This window comes from Pezoporus wallicus, unplaced genomic scaffold (genome assembly GCF_028554395.1).
Source record: "Pezoporus wallicus isolate ANWC-B61680 ecotype Strahan unplaced genomic scaffold, APGP_CSIRO_Pwel_v1 contig_360, whole genome shotgun sequence".
In the NCBI taxonomy this organism is placed as follows: Eukaryota; Metazoa; Chordata; class Aves; order Psittaciformes; family Psittacidae; genus Pezoporus; species Pezoporus wallicus.
This window is the reverse complement of record NW_026640059.1, coordinates 4,328,658-4,352,264: the sequence shown is the minus strand read 5'-3', so window position 1 is coordinate 4,352,264 and position 23,607 is coordinate 4,328,658. Positions and strand designations below refer to the sequence as shown.

The window sequence follows — 23,607 nt, the reverse complement described above, 5'->3', positions numbered from 1 at the left end:
GCTTGTGGTCCAGCAAAGCACACATCTTGTATAACAGAGAAAACAGATTTGGTGGCTTACTAAGATGCTTTTAGAAACAAGTTAAATATAGCTTTGATCCTTTAAGGAGAAGAAATTTTAGGCAAAGACTCAAATTATGAAGTTCAACAGTCACAGGTGTAAGCTAGAGATAACAGTTTCTTATAAAAAATCATAAATAAATAAGAACTGCAATAACAAAAAGAAAAGCAGCACATAAACCAACAGGAATCAGTACTAAGAATTTATTTTGAAACAACTGTCAGTGATGAGTGGAATGAAATTAGCAAAGAGACAGAGGATGATGGGTAGTATTTGGTGAGACTGATGAGACATAGCTTACCGGTCTGGTCTCCATATTTTTCCACCCGTATGAGTAGAAGAGAAACAAATTTATTACAGATCTTCTTTTAAATAAGAGAAGGGAAATAAAGACATCCCCTGAACAAGAGTGTAATGTCAGAACTTCATTATCAAGAGAACTGCATGCATTACAACAGTAGATGATATCACATATGAGGATGAAATTTGCTTTTCTGCATTTGTGTAGAACCAGTACTGCAGCCCAACCAGAGAAATTAGTTTAATACTTGCTGGGTATGCTTTTCTTTTGCAAATTAACAATTAATTTACCAGATGCTTTGAGTGAAGTGGCCAGAAAATTTATCTAATGCTATGTGATCATTTTGGATTTCACTGTCTTCTTACAATGTCAGTTTGATTGTCAGTGGTGGGAATTCTTGAAATGACATGCTGCATCCTGTTTTCATGGGGGATTACTTTAAACAGTTCATTAACCTAGCTAACCTATGTTGTCAAACATAGGCAACAATTATCAGATATGTTTTCCTTCAGTGAGGTCAGGGGAGAAAAATTTCAGCTGAACCAAGAAGGAACTTAAATTGTTGAAGGTCATAAGTCTGTGGATGAGGAATCTTATCCTTTCAGAGTGGGACTGTGGGTGACAAGAGGAGGGAGACTTGGGATCATGGAATCAGCTAGGTTGGAAAAGACCTTTAAGATCAAGTCCAACCATTATCCCAGGACTGCCAAGACCACTACTAAACAGTATCAGTGAGGGATTTCTTTACTACTTCACTTACAGAAGTAGTAAATAAATGATCTGTATAATTTCCATTCTTTGTTTTACTAACCCAGTAGGTACTGCAGTGACAAAACCAGATTACTTATTTCCAGACTTCCATCTCCACTTCTTCCTTTATTTTACCAATTTCATCTATTCTGAATTCTTTAATCAAGGCTACCCTAGCCTCCTACCTGAACTTCACACTTCTTTTCCTGAACACATCCATTAATGTCTTTCAGTTCCTGCTCTACTCCCATACATCACTTCTCCCCTTTCTGACTGCAGCATCAGTCACTCTGTTCGCAGTTCTGTCTACATATATCAACCCATTTTTCTCCATCATTCAGTCCCCTCCTCTTTGAAGTGTCTTTCCCCCAGGAATGAGTGGAGAAATACTAAAAGGTATCAGTGACAGTTTGATATGTCCATAATTTGTTGCTATGCTGTTCACTTTGTAAATGATTTAGACTATGACCTCCTTCCACTAATCACTGTAAGCACACTCATCAAGTTAGCAGGTCTCCTGCCATCTCCTTCTGCAGTCCTATGTTAATTACTCTTTCTTGTTACATTTCTTCAGTTACACCGTGAGTAGAAGGGAGGGAGGCATAGTTAAACTGGTGGAAGCCTTTATTGTACTGTGGATGACAATAAAACCTGCTTCAGGTCACTTCCTCATGCAGCTGTCATTCCCTGACAAAGAAAGTTGTAAACCAAAGCAGCCTCTAAAGAACAATATTTTAAGCCATGATTGGCACCTTAACAGCCAGAAGTCAGAACAGTAACTACCACATTCAGACAGCAGCACGTCTTGTTGTGCTAGAGGTCTTGAGGAGCAGGAACAGGCTGATAGAAGAGCTCTCTCCATTGAGGGTACCAACTTGGGATCACAGGGATTCTGGCAGTGGTTTCTCCAGGTACACTGCTCTATATTATGCTTGTTCAGGCTTGGCTGGAATGCTGCTGCTGCCTCTCAGAGAGGATGCAGAAACAGCTTCAACATGCAGAACCAGGAACTAAAGCACTAATAGCCAAGTAGTTTGGAGCATCCACCCAGAAGTGGAATAGGCAAGTTTATTTTTCTCTCAGAAGGAAAAACATGAATAAAACTTCTACATCAAAACAGTAGCTTTAATTACCAACCCATTGGGTAAAATACAGCAGCAACTCCACCTCTCTCTGCATGTTGTGCCAGCTGCTGGCCAGGGCTGGCTGTGCTCTCTAGGGAGGAGCAGGAAAGGAAAGTCAGCCTGCCACTGGTAGTGACAATGCACTTTGAAACTGTTCACGTATATCAAGAGCTCAGTGTCAGGAACTTGTGGGAGTTCCTTCCTTATTTTTTTACCACATCTTTGCTTATTAGTGTATTGCATAGTGCTTCAGACTGCACGTACAGTACACCTTCCCTTCTTTCTGCTTCACTGAAAATGGGGAAAAAAATATACTGGATATTTCTGGGTTTTATTTTAATGGCAAGTACAAATTTATTATGTGCAATTTAATGATATGATTGCTAGGATTTATTTGGTGCCCAATATGAATTTTAAACCTTCTTTTTCAGTCTTGTCAACCTTGGATCATTTTCATTAATCTCTTTAGTTTCCCTCATTATATTTCTTCACTTCAAGACTTGCCTGATTATTATTAAATATGTCTGCTGCTAACACCCATGACACATAACAAGTTGTCAGTGTCTTTTTGTCAAAGATATGTTTCTTTTTGATTGTGGCACCACAATTTATTATATATCTAATTATTCTTGACTGCTCCGTAAGAAAGTTTGCTTTGTAAATTGTGGTTCAATTTAATTTATAGCTGAAAGAAAAAGGGCTTTTAAAAAAGTCTAACATAGAACCTCATTCTGCAGTGCACATGCCCCTGATAGTGAAATTCAGAACTAGTCAACAAGTATAACTGTGTAACTCTTGTGGTCACTTCTAAGACTGGGACCTACCCTCTATGCTGTATTCTGAGCTGGCTGCATGCACTTGTAATAACCAGTTTCTAAGTATTACAGGAGTTTTATTGTTTTCTGGAAAAGTTTTAATTTATTGTGTGAACTGATGAAAATCTGGAATTCATTGAAGACTTCTTTGTGTTACAGTTAAAATTTTTCAAACAGAAAAATGCGTGGAGTTTTGGAGCCTAGACTTGGATAATAGTTTAATTTCAGTGGCTGCCCCAAGGATACATCAGAGGAGCATGTGGTTGGATATGGAATAGAATTAGTTACTTAGTGGCAACTATGTAACCAATTAGATTTGTAGGGTTTTTTTTGTTGTTTTGTTGGTTTTTTTTTGCATGGAGGTTAATTTTCTTCTGTATTGGCAGTACAGGGTCTCTGGGTTAGGCGAGTCAGGGAAACTTGAGTGTAACCGCTCAGCCCAGGGACCCATTTGTTGGAAAATCAGCTTTCAGCAGGCCAAAGGGAACTGCAGTGTTGTTTGTGTAGTAATCAGAACTTACTTGGATACTGAAGTTTTACTTCAGCAAAGGCTCAGTTTACTTAGAACATTACATAGGAGTGGACTTGTATTTTCTTTCAGCAATGAAAAACTTAGATAGTCCTCTTGTAGTCCTTGCAAGATTGCATAGTTATCAGAATTCCATATACAAGGCACAGCACATCACCAGCAATGGAGCTGTTCATCACATGCAGTGGCTCTTAAGAATATTAAAGGGAGAAAGAAAAAGTGTCTCTCAGTTTTCTGAGCTGTGTTTAAATTCAGTTCAAATCCTTTCCCCCTAAGATTCATTTATAACTGTCTATGCTATTTCAATTTGAAAAGTGAAGAGATCAAATCAGCAAAGTAACATTTCAACAATGTACTTAGAGATTGTTCTTCCTCTATGTTATCAAGGCAGTGTCTTCCTTCTCCATGAAAAATGTGCAATACCGTTGTATACATCCAATAAAAAAGAACAGCTCATTTATTTTGAAGAGGAAAAGATTTGCATGCTCTGATACTGAAATGAAAAACCCATCATCCTCACACAAATTCTGGAATAAGGCCCTCCCATCAACTAGAAAAAATAATTGTTCCTTGAATATGTAGAACTACAGAAGTAACAGCACAGCTGTTAAGGAGTTTAGTTAAATGGTCACACTGTATCTGCCAATAAATGCAATCCTGAGCACAATATATGCCATAAATACAGTGAAAACCCATGGTCACAGTATTCACATTCTTCAAAGTAAGTACCATATATGAACTGTATCAGTGGCGTGCATGATATGATTAAAATATTAATATAATTACCAAATACAAATTTTTGACACTTTAAAAATTACATATATGTAATTTTTTCATTACATAAATTACATTACATAAATTAGAAAGAAAAAGACTGTGGAAAGCAATACTATACATTGTGGAATAGCTATATCCAAGTATAAGAGAGAGGTGTCTTTGGGTACTACCATTGGTAGCAGGTTTTTATTTCATACAAGTAAAATTAATTCATAGATAAGTACATACTTGCTGAGTGCAACAAATAATTTCCTAATTCAGAAGACATGGCTTTTAAGGTACTCTTTATTAGAAAAATAATTGAGTTGCCACTTCAAAAGTAGAGATGGATCATCAACAAATAATACAAATAATAATCCAAGTTCACTAATTAAAATAAACAAACCAACCAAACTAAACAAACAAACAAGAAGTCACGGGATGGGGTTTACTTTGGCATGCATTGCTTTTGGAGACAGAAGAACTAGAACTATTGGACTGCATCTAAAAGTAACTTTGCAAAACCTGGATTTAGAGTTCATACCGTTTGTTTTTTTTTTGTTGTTCCTTTGAATCAAAGGAACTTGGACTTTGCAGTGCTGATCAGAGTAAAACCTAAACACACACAAAGACATGAAACAAGAGGCAAACTTTGCTCATAATGAAGCTAATACGAACAGCATGCCAGCTGCTGGGCTCTGCTGAAGCAGTGTAACATCACTGCCCCAGAGACAGTAAGCACCTTCATCTTTCTTAGTATTGTGAGTTACGGTCATTTGGGGTTTTAGGATGCATTACAAAATACTAAAATTTCATGCTGCAATATTTTTATTTTTTATAAAAGAAACCTGGACAAGATAATGGTTGTGATGCACATGGTCAATTTAGATATCCTTTTTGCTGTACAGTCCAGCTACATGGTCAGCTTCACTGCAGATATTGTAGGATCATTCCTGGATTGTGGTGAGAATGAGCTTGTCTGTATCTGAACTAACATCTAATTGAAACACTTTTATCTGCAAGGACCAAGCGTGAAAAGAACTAGTAACATCAAAGAGCAATTTAATCTTTCTCAGATTCCCTGCAACCAAATTGCCTCTTGATTTCTCAGTGGATAACTGAAAACCCATGTCTACGCTTGGTCTGGGTTATATTTTTGCATTAGGTGTAAACGCAATACTAATGTAATACTAATTAAGCAAGTACTCATTACACACTGCAGGTCACGATAAGGACATGATAAAGACAATATTTGTAGTATCTTGACAGAATTATACGAAATCATTTTGTATCATATTAGAAGCCAAGATAATTAGACGTATTTTCATTTTGTTCACATCTCGGACAATGTTATTTTGCTTTTTAAAATATTCCATGCTTTTCAACAAGTGGGTTTTGAGGCCTTGTTTTCTATCTTACCATAGATTGCTATTTACTGACATATTAGCATCAAAATTGTTAAGATTTTAGTTCCTTTGTGATATTAGTAGGGTATCGGAATTGTTCAAGAATATTTCAGGCATCTAAAATAAAATAAGCAATGTTTTGAATAAGCAATGACAGAATGTATTCTTTGGCATTAAAATAACTTCAGCATATATCCTGATATTTTAACTAAATAGTTTACATATATGACTGCAGGTGGTCATAGAAACAATACTGTATTAAAGAGAATAGGAAATTTCTGTGAATATTTTAGATGAAGACACTTATTTTTAGCCTATTGTCTTACTTATCATTAATTAATGCAAAAACATACTGTTTCCTGAACACTACTATAATCCTAAAATTTTGAAAGATTTCGCAGGAATCTAAACCAGTTTGGCTTTCTTTCAGATAAAAAGGGCTGAAAACCAGAATGGAGTTGAGGAAATAATACATTTACTAGTTAGGTACTTTTGAAAGTTCTTTAAATACTCTTAAATTAAAATATTTACTATAATCAAATTGAGTTTACTGGGCACCACCATCACAGTTACATAGAGTAGGTTTGAACAATTGTTTTTTGAATATAGAGATGTGTAGGTGAAGCTGCCTGCTCAAGCAAGTAAATGACAGTAGACTATGAATTTCCTTATTTTTTACAGCTGTAGAAATGATTTTGCGATTGGTTAATGTTATTTCTGAGAACTGAGGAAAGAGCGTAGACTCTCCATGGAAGAATATCTACCAAAGCTTCCAGATTTACTTACAGCAGAAAAAAAGAAAAAAAGAAAGAGAAAAGAGAGAGTAAGAAAAAAGAAAGAAAAAGGAAAGAAAAAAGAGGGAAAGGAAAAGGAAAAACCCCGTAACGGTTTTATGATGAGTTCTGTAGCTTATGGTGGCTGGGGAGTCTTTGGGCAGTTGTAATAAATATTTTATTATAATTTCCTTTAGTATTCAGTAGCATTAACTTCTGTGATATGGAAAACTGCATCTTCAACTACACTAAGCTGAAGTCAATTCTAAGATCTCATGATTTGTAATGAAGAACACTATGCAGCATGATAGCCTCTTGACTGATCATACACACACTTTTCTTCCAAGAGCTCAATCTGTTGTATAATTCAGATTCAGAGTTTGTTGAATCAGTTTTTCACCATCCCTTTTCAGTGACAGTTTTGCTCTTTACCTTTTTTTTTAATTGGTTGAAAGTGATTTTGTGACAGTAGAAAATTTTCAAGCTTTTCCCTAAAATACCTGGGGACAAGTCAGTCCTCTGTTAATCTCAGATTTCCAAAAACAGATTTATTATTTCGCAGGAAATCTGGTACAAAGGATTTCAGAACCCGACAAACATTAGAAACACACTGTTCAAAACATGAAAGCAATGTTCACCTTCTTATCACGCACACAATCCTGAGTACCTACCAAATTTCAATTACACTTTTACAGTCTATTTGATTTGTAATCAATCTAAATAGGAAAACGGTGGAACAGCGAGCAATTTTTAATTAGCTACATGTATTTTCTATCCAAATAAAATCATGACATGCATTTACTTTTAAGTAATGAACATCTTTGTCACATATCCTTTCAGTATCTGTCTTGAATTTAAAGAATGAAAAGCTTTTATAGAGTAGATCTGAATATTTGAAAGGCAAACTTTAAGGAAAGGTGTCAGTGAAATACTTGATTGAACACTCTGCCTCTTGTTGCTTTAATGCTCAGAATCAGAAATGCACTGCATGGGTCAATGGCAAAAGCAGGTTTAGAAGCTTGACTGTGAGGTTTGGCTATATAATATAAACAAGATGCCAGAAAATACTCAGCAAATCAGTTAAACCAAGATTAACATCCTCCACATGAAATCACTCATTTCTTCCTATGTCACGTTCTACTGGTTCCCCTGGAATGCCAACCTGACAGTTTGTGCATAGCAAAAGGATGAGAGGAGCAGTCAAAGGACACAAGCTCTTTGTTAGATACAAGAGACATTTAAAACAGACTAAAAAATTACTTGGTGGTTTATGGCATGAAAGTCTAATTTGCAATATCTTTGACTTCATCTTGAAAAATGCTGAGAATTTCCATTTCTAGTTGAAATCTGTGGGAGCTTCTTGCACATTTGTCATGTATTTAATTTGGACCAAATTTCACCAGATTCCAGCTATGTCACAATGTTTTTTCTATTATCTTTAAAAGAAGTAAGATCAAATAACGTCACACCCTTGGCATACTACACTGTGCTGCACTAATAATCTATATTAAGAATAGACTGTGGCATCAAAAGTGTAGTAATAATGTAAGTTGCTTAATAAATACACAGTCATGAACTGTCTTGCTTGAGGTGAAAACCAAGCATTTTCTCTTTGACCTCCTTTCTATAGCACAAGCAAAAGTGCTGTTGTATGATACACCTGCATACGCTAAGTGAATAAGGAATTTTTTGTGGGACAACTTTTTAAGAATATTTTCTTATATTACATTTCTTCTTGCTGACTTAGTAGGCTTAAATAGTAGCAAACCTATTGCTTTGCTGTAGGGGCAACGAAACTGTTATTTCTGTAATATTTCTGCCTGGATATAGTGGGTTCAGTCTTTATGTCTCTAAAACCATCTTCCTGATCAGCACTGCAGTCAAACCTCAACAGTGTCTTAGTTTCCCACCTAGCTGGAACTCCAGAAGTGAGTATAAATCTCAGATCTACACGCCTTGCTTTTAAGGCAGAAAAGCAGTCTTGACTATCTTTCAGTCCACTTCTGTAAGATGCAGTCCTTTAGCCCTCTGAGAATCTAAGGGTCCGTTCCTTAATCTCTCCCAGGTTCAGTTATTCTTCCTCGTCAGACCTTGTCGAGCCCCTAGTTGTTGATCCAGGGCTTCTTTTTATACTTTCTAAAAATCCTCAAAATTAGGAACTTTTCAAAAATTATTGTTACCGATAGTGCACCCTACATATCATTCTAGGCATTTTCTTTCATTGCCTTGTGCACCCTGCCAGGAAGAGATCTCATGGTTCCTCATGTGCTTTTTCTGTAGTCTCTTCTGACCAAGGTCCAAACCTGTCCTTTCTAGAAGGCTTTCTTAGTAAGTAGCCGTTCTACCAGCATAACAAAGGTCCACCTGGAATTGTCCTTAAGTCATGTCAAAACCAGGGATAGGTGGGAAAAAGGCAGGATGGCTATCAGCTATATGCAAAAACCCAGTTGACACTGGGTTGTTTCTCTGTCAGCAAACTACTGTAATATAGCTAAACATCAAAGAAACCTCAACACGGTCAAAACCTCAGCACCTGTCATTCAGGTGCTGGTTGCCAACTCTACGATTTGATTGTCATCTCTCTCATCTGAGTATGCCCTGCCATAACTATTGAATGTGGGGACATTTGTCAGACTTGTACATAAAACCTTGGTTTTTTCCTTTGATAATTCAACCAGTAAATAAGGGAAGGAAGGACTAAATAGATCATATAAAATTTAGTTAGTTTGGTTTACATTCATTCTTCAGTAAAACATGTCTGTTCATTTATAGTATTTTTAAAACATGATTTGAAAGAAGGTTGATCATTGCTAATGCTTGCAGAGGCTTTCAGATTTTTTTATTTTTTATTTTTCTTTATTTAGAGCAGAATAAAGCCATTCAGGGCTCTATGAACATATGAACATGGAAGGGAAAGGCTTTTTTGTTGTGTGGTGTACCATGGTATGGGTTATCTTTTCTCTGCCCCTGTTTTTCATTAAAACATAGCTAATGACCTGGCTTTTTGCATCTGTGTCACAGATAAAAATTAAATGTAAATCGAGAGTACCCAACAGACATTAAGAAATGAGCAATCTGAATATAGAACACTTAAACTTCTACTCTTTTTAGTGCAGATGTGTAAAACTACCAACCCAATCCCATACCTGTTAGACACTCAGATCTGATAACGATGGAAAGTATTCAGTATTTTAAGTTCCCTGTGAAGTACCTTGCAAGATCAGACCCTGATATTGCCAGTGATTATATTCTGCATAAGGGTTCTAAATCCATAACAAGAAAGACATTTGTTTGAGGTATTTATAGAACTTCTGTTTGACTAACCATCTGTGCTATGATGGAAGTATACACATGGTTCAGACTGAATAAAAAACTATTATATGGATTAAAATAGTAACTTTGACACTGCTACATCCAAAGATTTTACTGCTAGTAACTGTCGACCTGTTTACATGTAAAGGTGAAACTTTAATTGTAAAATCTTAAAGGTAGCATGAAGAAAGAGTGTGACTAGTCTGTCCACTTCAAAAAGGCTTTGAAGTTAAGGGATGCTCTTTGAATGTTGCACGCCTTTTAAAATCGCTGCTTGCTTAGTGTCTGGATTAACGTAGCTGCCTTCCTCAGTTTCCGAGAAGCTTTCAGATACATTTGTGAGTGCAAAGGTAAGAATATGCTAGGGTATTTTACCATGTTTTCACTTGTCTCAAATTTCTATTCCAAAATGAAATTCATGCCCTTTTTTGTTGTTCATGGTATTCAGTACAAATATTAGCAAAACATTACAGATGTAGACAGCTATAGCTTGGAGTAAACTGCACTGACAAACCTTGCAGTGTTCATTCAGTTTTGCTTCTTTCATCAAGATTATCTTTTGCATGGATCAGTATGTTTTATATGTTCAAAATGCTGAGATTAGGAATCATAATGAAACGATGAAAAGCACTAGGCTATGATAGGATTGGTTCAAAAATTATATGTAATGGTCAGTTATTATTTATTGAAATTGCTCCTTAGGAAAGATTATTGCACAGCAAATTTTTGGAAGCTGGTTATGCTTGTGCAAGATGGTAGGAAATTGAAGTTTCTGATATTGCTTCACAAGATTAATTTTCTTTAGGGATAACCTGGGGAATTCTTCAAATTGCCTTATCTTAGCTGATGTAGCACCATCTGCCACATCTGCAAAGAAGCTAATTATTTTTAGGAGAAGATGTGGTGTTTTGGGCTTTTCTTTTATTGAGTCTTGAGTCATCAAGGTCAGTATTTTTTAATTATTTAGTAGGAAAATAGAGGCAACTGTTTTGCATTTTGCTCAATAATAAAGGATATATTATTGCAGTTAGTGCCATAAACCCTGTAACTATTTGCTACCATCCTCTAATTAAAAAAAAAAAAAAATTGTATTTTTCATGAGAGCATTTAGCTTTGTAAGAGAAAAGTATCCGTCAAATTCATGAATCAGTAAGGCAGCACCTGGTGGCAAATGAGACCGTGGAGACTTTTCTGGTAAAGGAAATATTAATGTGAAAATGCTGTATTTTTTAACACTGGGTCATAGGTCCAGGTTCCCACCTTCAGTTTCAAAAACTAAATTGTAAATTAGGATCTCTCACATGAGCCATCCTTTAACAGAGATTGCTTCTTATGCCTGCGGCCTGCAGTGATAGTTCCAAATCAGATGAGCACATCCAAGTCAGATAAGCATTCTCCTTCACATAACAAGGGAATCCAATGCAAGGTGAGAATTAGGACCTAAAGCCTTAAGCAGCTTCCTTTATCTTATACTGAAAAGGCTCAGATCTTTACCATATGCCTTACAAGTCTCAAAAAGACTAGAGCTTTGTATAAACTCTTAGCGTGAAGTAATGAACATAGTAGGTGAATACAGAGCTATCATTTGATGATGAGATAACTACATCTCCACAGCAGTTTCTTTCAGCCTCCTGCTGTCGAGAAACTAATGAGAGCAGGCAGCTTCTCAAAGACAGAATAGTTTTTCTCTGGGGAGTTAATGAAAAGTAGGTTTATCTTACTGGATTTGCTGCAGAGCGAAGGTGGCAGAGCTGTATGGCCTGAAGAGGGTCTCTTGAAAAATCACATAAGTTTTGAAAAATAAAGCTTAGAAGGGGATAAAGAAAGAGAAGAAGAAACCTTGATCTGGGATAATTGAAAAAGAGATGTTGCAAAGCAAAACCTATGTTCCATGTTGAAAGAAAGACCCATGAATCTAAAGGTATCTAGACAGAACCTCATATCCTGCACCTTCCTGAGTTATGGAAGACTGGGGTGTGTAACATTTATTTCACTCATCATGCACTTTTAACAAAATTTTCTATATTTACAAGTGAAGAGTGGGCTTATTTTGGAAACAACACAGATTTTGAATGATTAAGAAGATTTTAAAGATATTTTTCATTTTCCATGTGACTAGGAAGACAACTTCTGTATGGAACACATAATGTGTTACCCTTTACTGAAGCACCATCCAGAGATAGCACAAATTTATTTATACTCCAGAACATGACTCCTCAACCATATTTTCCAGCTACTCTTTAATTTACAAATATTTTATTTGCACTGCTTCATTAAGGTCCAAAAAAGACCTTCGGTTAGTGGCCATGCTATCATCTTTGTTGCTTTTAGACTCAGCAACACTTGATGCACTAGAAGTTCCTTTCCCTGCACACAGTGTAACAGAACCAACAGACATTACCAGCATATCAACTCCCTGTAGGGCAAAGCAATGGCAAAACCACTCAGTCTTTTTCTCAGTGAAGAGCAGGAGAAAACAATGGCTCTTGTACTTCAACCTTCAGACTTCATTTGTAATTTACTATTAGGTTGCAGAAGTGATACATCTTATAAAAAGAGGCAGTGCACAGCTGCTTCTGTGAGTACTGAGTTGTACTCAGTACAGAGGCTAGACTTACCAAGGAGAGTACTTTACTTACTTATAATATCTGACCCTCTGAATATGTCAGTTTATTTGTAATGAAGGTAGAAAATCAGAACAACTTCATATGTTTAATGTCCCTTATTTTGTTAAAGAGTTCTGTATAAGGCCTATAAAATGCTATTTTGCTTTGTCAAATGCCGGAAAAATTACTGCCCAGAAAATTTACCATTTATCTACATAGTATGAGCATTACAGCAGAATTCTGTAAACAGGCAACAGTCTGCCTCTTAGATAAAAATGTTGCTGGTATCTTAGAAAGTGTTAAGTGATATCACACTTTTCAAGTGAAGTCAATTAACCTACATGTCTCACTTCTGCATCTGTATTCAATCCTCCCAAGCAATTCAGGAAGCTTTTTCCCAATTAGCAATTAATAAGTGCTAAGTTAGTTTTATGTTTTTCATTCACTGCTCTAGATCTAGCACATACAGATACTTTTTTAAAAAGTAATAATTACAGAATAACACCACATATATCAACAAAATTCTTATTGACAAAGTTACTTATCAGCGAGAGTTCACAGGTGGTCCTATATTCGTAACTGGTCCTATATTCGTAACTGGTCCTAAGCAGTATCAGGTGAAATATACATATACAATCTTTAAGAGAAGGGTAGCCTTACTGATGGATTGGGGCTAAAAGTAGAAGCAGCCTACTCTTAACATACTGGCTTAAGCTCCAGCAAAGGTGACTTATGAAAATGCGTTTTATTTTTTAATTGAGCATACAAGGAAATTGCACATGGTCTGTTAGCCTGTTGGAACTGATGAAAGATTATTTATTAAGCCATGGTTGGTTGTTACGGTCTATCACAATGTGTTCCATATCTTCTCATAGATGGCTTGCAATAAATTAAAAGCACTCTAGCGACCCAATTTGGGAAGCAGAACTTGAATGTGTAGGGCATTCTTTCCCTAGTACATTTCTGGAGAAATACCCCTTTAGCACTGAGTCGTCTTTAACTGTAAGCACATCATGTCCAGAAAGAAAAGCTTTGGAAAGGTTACAACAATATGACTGTGTCATGGTTTAAACCCAGTCTGCAACTCAACCACGTAGATGCTCACTCACCCCCAACCCCCTACCTCCCACCAGCTCCCGAAGGGATGGGGAGGAGAATCGAAAGAATGTAACTCCCACGGGTTGAGATAAGAACAGTCCAGTAACTAAGGTATAACACAAACCACTGCTGCTACCACCAATAATAATAATAATGATAACGGAAATAACAAGGGAACAGAATACAACAGCTCACCACCTGCCGACCTATACCTAGTCCAACCCAAGCAGTGATCTAACCCTTCCGGTAACTGCCCCCAGTTTATATACTGGGCATGACGTGCTGTGGTATGGAATACCTCTTTGGCTAGTTTGGGTCAGGTGTCCTGTCTCTGCTTCCTTCTGGCTTTCCCTCCTCCCTGGCAAGAGCATGAGACTCAGGAAGTCCTTGGTCAGAGTAAACATTACTGAGCAGCAACTAAAACCATCAGTGTTATCAGCGCTGTTCCCAGGCTGAAAGTCAAAAACACAGCACTGCACCAGCTACTAAGAAGGAGAAAAATGACTGCTACTGCTGAACCCAGGACAGACTGTTACATTGAAGGAAATCTTACAAGACTAACCTGAGCTATTCCAAAATAAGTGTGAAGGGTGGTACCAACTGTACATGCAAATGACTTGGCTGGGGGAACTTGTTTCTCTGATTTTGTATTTCACATCTGCACAGTCCCAAAGCAAATATTGTCACCTCTGTTGTAAGTAACTGATTCTCAAAACAGAGAACGTGCATGGCTTACCTTTGCTCTAAACCTGCTATCTATCAAGGTATTCCATCTAGATTACAGAATTCAACCACTCCTGTTGTGGTTTTTACAGTTTAATTACTACCCCTCGACCTCTATCCAGGCAGATAAAAATGCAGCAAACATTTCTTTTTTCTACCGAGCTAATTAATGCAGAGAGGATTTTATTTGCTGCTCCAAGATGCCTGCTTGTAAAAACAAGCTAGTACCACTTTTTACAGTGTCATTCAAGAGAGGCAGATATGATTATAGGTAGCCGTATGCTATCCTAATCTTCAAAAGACATTGGTCTGCTATTTTATATCCAAAGTATGTAGCTCAGGAGAGTCTTCCAAAATGAAAAAAAAAACCAACAAACAAAAAGTAATAAATAGGCTAGTGACATCAGCAAGGAGAGTATAGACAGCTTCTTATAACCTAGGTTACATCTCTTTACTGAACTGCATTTTGCTATCAGTTGAGGTGTCTATGTAGCTGAGTCACTGGAAAGGTTTTGGGGTATCTGTTTCTTTTTTATTCTTCAGCAACTTTGAATCTCCGCTGATGCATGAAGTTCCAGAGCACCAAGGCAGCAGCACAAACAGTTCGGCAAGCAGTTTGGGAAGCTCTGTCACAGCATGTAAGAAGGTAATGTCTACGTTTATGTTATATTCAAAGGAAGATACATCCCAAGTTATAGTTTTGCTTTTTAGTTTTTGTCATTATTGGAGAACACAAAAATTAACCAATACCTAAGAAAGAAAGAATGATACAGAAAAATAAATTTGGGGGCTGTTATAGTATCTTGCAATTTTGTCCTACCGGTCTATGCTGGTCTGGTCCTAAAGTATGTTACACATATATGGGAGATAATCTCCCCCTGCAGATTTCTGTTTTCCCTCATTAACTGGGTATATGAAATAAAAGCAGTGCATGGAAAGAATACCTTCAGGACTGTTCTTCAATAGGTGGCAAGTTTCTGGGACCCAGTCTGAGGGTCCAGAGCTTTGCTTCTCTCAGGCCCATACAATGGAGGGGTCCTTCATGAAACAGCTTTTCTGCCTTCCCTCGTATCTGACTGGGAAGGTTTTCAGCAAACCAGGAGGTCATATAGATATGACTGATGCTGGCTTTGTTGCCTCAAAACAGATTTATATGTAGTTATGTAATTTGGGGGGGGGAGGGAAGATGCCTATTTGTATGTAATTAGAAGGAGCCAGATATGACTGACATTATTTTGTGTATGTAGGTAATTTCAGTACAACTGGAAAGACACAGGTGAAGACCATGGATGATTGCTTTTATTCCTTCTCTGCAGCGCCAGATTATGGCTGTATAGTCTGAGGGAAAGAGGCACTACCAAAGACCTGCCAAGGAGGGCAGGACATCTTTGATCTCTCACTTTGCAATAATCCTCAGAGATTTATTTTCTCCCACAGGCATAATTCTAGAACTGATGAGAAAGCATTTGTTCTCACAGAAATGTTATAAAAATTCACATTTCATTCAGTTTTCCCACAATCCTTTCTTTCTCTTTTCCTTCCACTAGTAATAATAACATTTTCCATTTGTGGTTTGTTAGGTGATTTTGTCTGTTTGCTTGTTTGTTTAAAGAACAACTACATATATTTATATATGTAAGCAGAGAGAGAGAGAAAGATAAAACATGTAGAAGGTAAAGATTTATCTTCATCATCCTGAAGAACCACACTGTGGCTGTGGGGTGTGAGTATTGCCTGTCTGCAGAAATTTTTTTAAATGTAAAATCATGATATAAAAAAGAACTCAACAGAGTGATGTGTACACTGGGACTGAGCTTCTCTGAGTCCCCCCAACATGGGAAAAAGACAAAGTGTCAATATTTCATTTGGTCAAAGGGTTTGTTTCTTTGCAGAAAAGTACCTGATTTTTAAAAAAGTGCTGCTGACTGTAACTGGAATCTTCATATAGGCAGAAAAAGGCAGAAAATCCACTGTGTGGGAGGAGATCTTAGATTTTAATTTAGTTTCAGAGTTGTCTATTCTATGTAAGACTGAAGGACAGTGGCCCAGCACTGAAGTGCTACACCACTGTGTTTACAAATGCTTCCAGCTTGGTCACCTTCAGAAACACCTCTCTTTTAAAGTCTAGCCTTTGCCACAAGATTTTGAGCGGCTTCACGTGTCTGACCCCTTAGATTTTAACTTTTTATTGTAACGCAAGTCAATTTTATGATTGTTGGCAAAGTAAAAGAAGTGATTCGCTTCTACCAGTTCTTCTGACAAAAAGCAGGATGTTTTGGGCTTCTTTACAGCATTGTCACAGAATGTGTTATCATTGCCTTTTTTCTTTTGTGTGTGTGTGTGTGTGTGTGGAAAAGGATGAAAAATTATGAAAAATAGCCCATTACCCTCTCTTTTAGTTTCTGCTAGTTTTAGTGATTTTTTAAGTTAGATGTGTAATTGGTGGTGGCGTGGAACACTATGGGTTGCTGCTGCAAGGGAACAATTTACACAGTTGACTTGCAGGTTTGAGTAATTGTATTTGACATGAATGGCTCCTGTCAGAAACCATATGAGATGTGGCCTACTAGAATACAGACCAATCTGAAAAACTGCAGAAGATGTGCCCCTTGATATCTCGTCTTATTCTCTATGTCCCACTTTCATATCTTTTTTTGATGAGTAGTAATTAACCAAAGCAATTAAGCTGATAAGCCATGAAGGCGCAGATGTTTCATTTGTGGAGCAGAGCCTTTCTAATGTTGTCTCGGTTATAGATATTTACTGTATTTTAATGTCTTATGATCTAAATCAGGGAGCAGGAAGCTGTTACACTAAACTTGTATGCAATATTTTCCTCTGGGAAAGAATGACTTTTCTAATCCACACTGCTAGAGGCTGATTTAGTTCATTGATTCACAACACACTGAGTAATGCTGACGGCTGAGTCTCTAGATAATAATGGAAAACTTTTTTTTTAGAACCATGAATTACTGCTGATTTCATATTTAGTGCATGATGCAAATTCATCCTGAATTATTTGCCAAGTGTGATGATCCTGCTCTGAACCAGATATACAGCAGTATAGTGTGTGCAGCTGTTACACATAAGTATGGTCAATGAATACAGTTCTGCTTTCAATTGTACTTTTGCAAATCAGAAGCAACCTTGCTGAATTCAGCAAAATTGCTAAAATGTATGTGAGTGAGATTGGCCCAGAACTTGTCTCAATTAGAAAAGAATGAAATATAAGATAGGAGGGGAAATTTTGGCCAGTGATACTGTTTGCCTTAAAAGTTCAGGCTACATAAAGAAGGATGCTGACTGACAGCTGAAGTAGTACGGGTTTAGGTTTCTTACCCTTTGGTACAGATCAGCTCAGTATATTTTGAAAATATGCTTATATGCAAAAATGGCAATCTGAATGTACTGATAAAGTTACATCTGTGAGGGATACCAGTTCTCACATTGTATTTGATTAATTAGCCCTATCAATTTAGACCAGCACCTTCAACTTTCGATCATTACAGTCATACATTAGTTTACTATAAGGACTTCAGCATAAGGACTTTAAAAACATGAATATTCCACCAAGATTTAATACATATGCAAACTCTCATTTTATATAAACACATGCACCTCATCAACAGGAAAAATTGCCTCACAATAGCAAGATGCAATATTACATTCATTCTTACTGTATGTTTGTCTTTGACTGTGATAACGTTGGTGTCTTACCAAAGAAATATGCCCTAAAGTTCACATAGCTTCTATGCCCAGCTCATTTTGTGGGTTTATCATCTACAATATACATCTGCTATGATCTAGCTATTCCGAAACATTGAGTGTGTGCAGCAAGTCCTTATGAGACAGGAAGTTTGTTTCTACATGATAATTTCTGGTTTCTCAGAAACTGACTGAGATTTGGGAATAAAAGATCTAAAGTGATTAAGGCTGAAGACAAATGCACTCTGATTTTTAAGGAAGTGAAACAAGACTGCTTGTAACAGCAAAAGCTATTTGAGCTAAAGAGAACTATTTCCTATATATGCAAAATTATGTTTTAACAGGTAATTAGAACTTCAGCCCTTGAGGATGAGAAGATCTAAAATCAGATTAAATCTGAAATCAAATGTGCAGATATATCATAGAATAATTTGGGCTGGAAGACACCTTAAAAATCATCTAGTTCCAATACCCCTTCCACTAGACCAAGTTGGTCAAAGCCCCATCCAGCCTGGCCTTGAACATTTCTAAGGATGGAGCACCAACAACCTGTTCCATTGTCTCACCGCCCTCACAGTAAAGAACTTCTTCCTAATATCTAGTCTAAATCTACCCTTTTTCAGTGTAAAGCATTCCCCTTGTCCTGTCACTACACACCCTTGTAAAAAACCCCTCTCCAGATTTCCTGTAGTCCCGCTTTAGGTACTGGAAGACTGCTCTAAAGTCTCCCCAGAACAAGTCTTCTTAAAAAATCCATTTTTTTTAATGAAAAACCCATATTTAAAAAAAAGAAAACCCATAAATATTTGCCAGATGATGGTAATTTTTGGATGATAAATTTTGGAAAAATGCTTGATTCTAGATTTTACAAACCAACTTGCAAAGGCTCAGTATTTCCACATTTGAAAACATTCCTTAAAAAAAAAAAGAAGAAGATATATATCATTTGTAACACTAATAGAAAATTGTTTCTTTGGGAGATGAGATATATTATTTTCCATATTAGCATTAGTTATGGTGGCAGGAATCTTTTTCACTGAGACAGGAGGTTATAAAATTTATTGAGTGCAGAGTCATTTAACTGGTAAACAAGATTAGCTAGCAGTCTCTCTGAAGAGACTGGTGTTGATGTGAAGCGTTCATGAGCCTTTGTCATTCTCAGAACAAAGTCTTTGGGAACAGTACTTCTTCTGAGTACTTTATGAACCCTCAATTTATAATCAGAGGCTCTTTAGAAGAAATCCCATAGCAAGGCTGGAGTATCAAGGATCATGGTGGAGGGCACTGAAGAAGGGTACTGAAGCAGGCCAAGCTTACAGACTATGGTGTTCCCCATTACCTCCTTATCCATCCTCTGCTGACTTCAATTCAGAAATCAATATAGAATAACACAGAGAATGCAGTATTAATTATCTAACTGGCTTGCTGTCAGAAAGATAAAAATTGGAGTGGGTGTTAGACTGAGCGTGGCAATAAGCTTACTTCTGGATTGCCCCTGAGTATTAGAAAACTGTGTCAACTGGCCTGATCAGCTTTCCACAGTCATTTATCTTCCTTGAGAAATTAAGAGGCCTCACAAGTTCTCACTTCTCTTTCTGATGACTGGATCAAGGCTTATGAGTCAAGTGTTCTAGAGTAGGACAAATGCATGTCAAAGCAAAATGTACAGCAATGTAAAGGAAAGTACTGAGCATAGATTTATTTTTTTTTCAGGTAGAGCAACTAATTCATATTTTAAAATAACATTATTAAAATTAAAGGCTAGAGAGCTAGAGTACAGCCTATTTCCATGCAACACAAGAACTGCAAGAAGCACAAATAACATATACATCCATTTCACAAACATAATTCTTAACTTTGCTGCCCGAAGATGACAATAAGCCGCACGAAATGTTCTATGAGTTGCATCGTTACAGCTCTTGTTTACCCGCTGTTACCTAGCTGTTTTAAAAATACTAAGAGTCACACTTTTTGATCAAAGATAGTACAGATTCAGCAAGTAAGGAATTCAGTTCAATCTAAACATCAGACTTGCAAAACTGGCTTTCCCTTTTTTGAGTCCACAGATACCTGTAAGCCCCTTTTGGTGTTTGAGCAAAGCTTGTGGCATAAGCCATAGGACTGAGTCAATACAGAGTGATTAAATGCAAGCTGACTTGCTCAGTACTCATTACAGCAGGTCTTAAGTACTTTACCTCCTCACAAAGGAGAAAAACAAAGAGTTTGTAGCATAGGCAGTCCCAGAAAGGAGGCTGCTGGTAGAATGGACACTACTGATGGAAAGAGACATAGTAAATTATAAAGGTGCAAGTTTGCACACTCTGGTATAGTTAAATAATTAGTTTTCCCAGAGTCTATGTTTATCACTTTAACACAGAACAAAACTCCTAGCAGTATTTTCCAATTAAAATATTTAGTTTGGGTATCTCCTTCAAGTATGTCCAAGGACTTTCAGTTCTGAAAGAAAATAGGCTGATTCTTTAGGGGATACATATATCCCTTTATTTAAGGTGCATTAACTGTACATGTCCAAAAGGAACAGGAGTCCCAGTCTTGCCCCCCAAAATTCTGTAGGCAAGATTTCCTTTGAGTTACAACAATAGAGTTCAGGGCCCCAAAACAAAGTAGGAATGAATAATTTTTTAAATTATTTTAACTATTTTTAATTATTTTAACAGATTCTCTGCAGTAACAGTCTGCTAGAATCAACAGACTACTGGCTGCAGAATCAGAGGACACCATGCCAAATTGGCTTTCTGGAAGACAAGTCAGAAAGCAACTGTGCCTCAGTAAGTACTCACACCTCCTCTGGGGAAAAGTCTATTGAGAGTTATTTGGGTATGGTGTGGGGCCGATTACAGTACATGTTAACTTAAAGTCAGTGACTAAGTAATACTGAAATTATAGCAATCTATCTCTATTTTCTGTAATTTCTAGCTTTCTGTTAAAAGCAAACCTATAAAGCAAAAATACATGCAGATTTCTATACAGAGCGCATTAGTAAAGATTATTGGTTTCCCCACATTTGGCCTTCAGACTTTGTGGCCCTCCTTACTTTTTTACATTCATAATCTCAACTAACAAGAGAGAAAAATAAGCCAAAGAGAAAATTAGTCCAAACCGTAACTTGTTAAGAGGCAAGTTGGAAAAAGCAGATGTTTTAAAGCCTGCTCAACATTCTTGAAGGCAGAGAGACACAATTAAAGAGAAAACTCTTTCCATATTAGATGAGGAGAAGCAGCTAAAGAACTCAAACAGAATTATTTTACATCTGAAATAAAATTTTAATTTCACTGTTGTGGGTTATAATGCAATTAAGAACAGCTTTTAGTTAAGAGCATACATGAAGAAATAGGAGTTATTTTGCTTCATGTACTGTCTACATGAAACTGGATGGAGTAGTTTTTTATTTGATGAAGGACTTGGGAGAGCAGATCCTTACTCAGAAACTCATTTGATTGATAATTCCTGGCCCCAGCTGAGCCAACAAGTACTTCAGAAGAGAGCAGTTTTATCTCAGGCAAGATGTTCCCAGCACTGCTTGTGCTGTGCACAACCTAAGAACTGAAGGCTCTCATGGAGTCTGCTGGGATTCCCTCAAGGACATGAACATTTCAGTTGTAGCTGATGAACCCTGACGCCTGCTGTCAAGAAACTGAATCTCCATCCCATGGTGGTGATGACTGGAACCTGTGTGTCTTGCCTGGGGGTGAGGCAGCATGCTTGAGAACAGCAGGAGCGAAACAGTCTAACTGCTGCAGTTAAAAGTTGGGAATATGGCCAAAGGTTATAGTGCTCAGTGCACTGTCATGCTGTCCACTGCACTGTTTCCACAAGACAAAGTGACCATAATACACAATCTAATCAGAGTGTGCTAGTAAGCAACTATACAAGGTATAAGCTGAAAAACTAAACAGACCCCTGTGTGTCTGTGTCTGTTTTGAATGCTGGGTTAAACAAGGAAGGGGATATTAAGGAGTAATGTTTGATGTACTATTTTCCTAAATTCCAAAAACTAGACAGCAGTTTCCTGTTCTTTGACCATTCACTCTCAAAAGAGTCACAATATTAGAAACATATTGTTCAACTGCAGCTGAAATGCTGTCACTTGAACAGTATCCTGAATACACTCTCAACCAGAATGGGATCACCACTATCCTTGTTTGATACAAGGAAAAGATTGCTTTTAATGCAAAAACACTGACCGCAGTCACTTGGTTTTCCTGTTTAGCTAGCTGCTTCATACACACTTTTTCTCATGAAAGCACAGATAAGGTTTTATCTAGCGCTGGTCAGTCCCCATGTAGGGAAAATAAGCATTACTCTTACCATTCTGCAGATGTGAGAGAAGAGGTAAAAGTAGAGAAATTACTTTTCATTAGAATCCCAAAAAGAGATTCTGAGAAGAGAGGTTTCAGCAAGTCACAGACCCAAATCCCATATGTGTTGAATGCCTACAATTTTCCCTGGCAAATTTATGCAAGGTGAAAATTTTCTCTTAATCCCCTCTTTGTTTAAGAAAAGACAAAGACAACAAAGATCTTTCCTACGGGTAAAGGTGCTTCTTGAAGCTTTCAGTTCCCTCACAGTTCTTAATGACATTCTAAATTACAAGACCCTGACCGCTTTCTCACATGGGAGAAATAATAGGATATGCTTTGAAACAGGGATCAGCCAAGTTGTCTCCCATTGCCTACTCCTTGCGTGTGCATATAGGACAGGCAGCTTTCCCTGTATAGCTTTCTGAACACAGTGCCAAATCTACACGCACAAAAACTTTTGCAATCTTCAGAGCAAAATTTTGTACCTAGTTGTTTCTGCAATTTACGGTTACCACTACAGAAGAAAAGAGATTATGTTGAAAGAATTTTGTATTAATGAGATTGAAGTGGAAGGTACAATAAAGCATTGACTTAGAAGCAATGAATTAAATATTATTTGGAACATTGCTGTTCAAATCAAGAGAATTTTGGTGGCCTGAAAGCTTAGTTCTTGATCTGTCCATGGAAATTATGCTTCTGCATTACTGTTAAATAGTTACTCATAAACTGTTACAAGCATAACTGAAGTTTTGTTCGTATTCCTTGTTAATTTCTTCTGAGCAGTAGTACAGTACAGAATTTTTATTTTGATGCCTAAAAGGTTGCACAACTAATGTAAATGCAAGCAGTAAATTAGGAAACTTTGAAATTGGTCATTAAAGATGATATGTGGTAAGAGTGTAAACACTTCCACCCCACCTCACCCCAACCACCACTGAATCGCTCACCTCACCTTAGGTACATGGGTGGTTCATTTGGCTATGCACAGTACATGAGCAAACCAGGAACACAGAATAATTAACTGTGCAAGGATTAAGCATTAGTTCAGTATCATACTCAGAATGACCAAAACATTTCATTCTGAGTCCTTTCCAATAAGTGAGACTAAATGAGCAGAACTGCAGGAATGAGGGAGTAAGAAGGATGTGAACATGGAATAGTTTCACCAGCTTCTCAATTAGCAGGCAAACCAGACTTCCCTTAGCAGAAAATATGTTTTATCTTCTCTTTCATGTGTAAGACTTATAAATTGCTGTTGCTAATGGTGCCAGGGATGTTTTAATAAAACCGCCTCTGAAAGTCGTCATCAGGTTTGCAGAAGGAAAAG

At 37.1% G+C, this 23,607-nt stretch overlaps 1 protein-coding gene across 6 annotated transcripts in view; it reads left to right on the top strand.

The window, feature by feature from the left end:
• Nucleotides 1-23,607, top strand: part of SPHKAP (SPHK1 interactor, AKAP domain containing) — a 69,504-nt gene that overhangs the window by 4,493 nt on the left and 41,404 nt on the right. For all 6 annotated transcript variants that reach the window (XR_008973172.1, XM_057417205.1, XM_057417203.1 and 3 more), the window contains exons 2-3: nt 14,797-14,899; nt 20,637-20,747. Coding sequence is in view for 5 of the 6 variants with exons in the window: in XM_057417203.1 (XP_057273186.1) it covers nt 14,797-14,899; nt 20,637-20,747 (214 nt within the window). In the remaining variant the exon portion in view is untranslated. The remainder of the gene's footprint in view (nt 1-14,796; nt 14,900-20,636; nt 20,748-23,607) is intronic.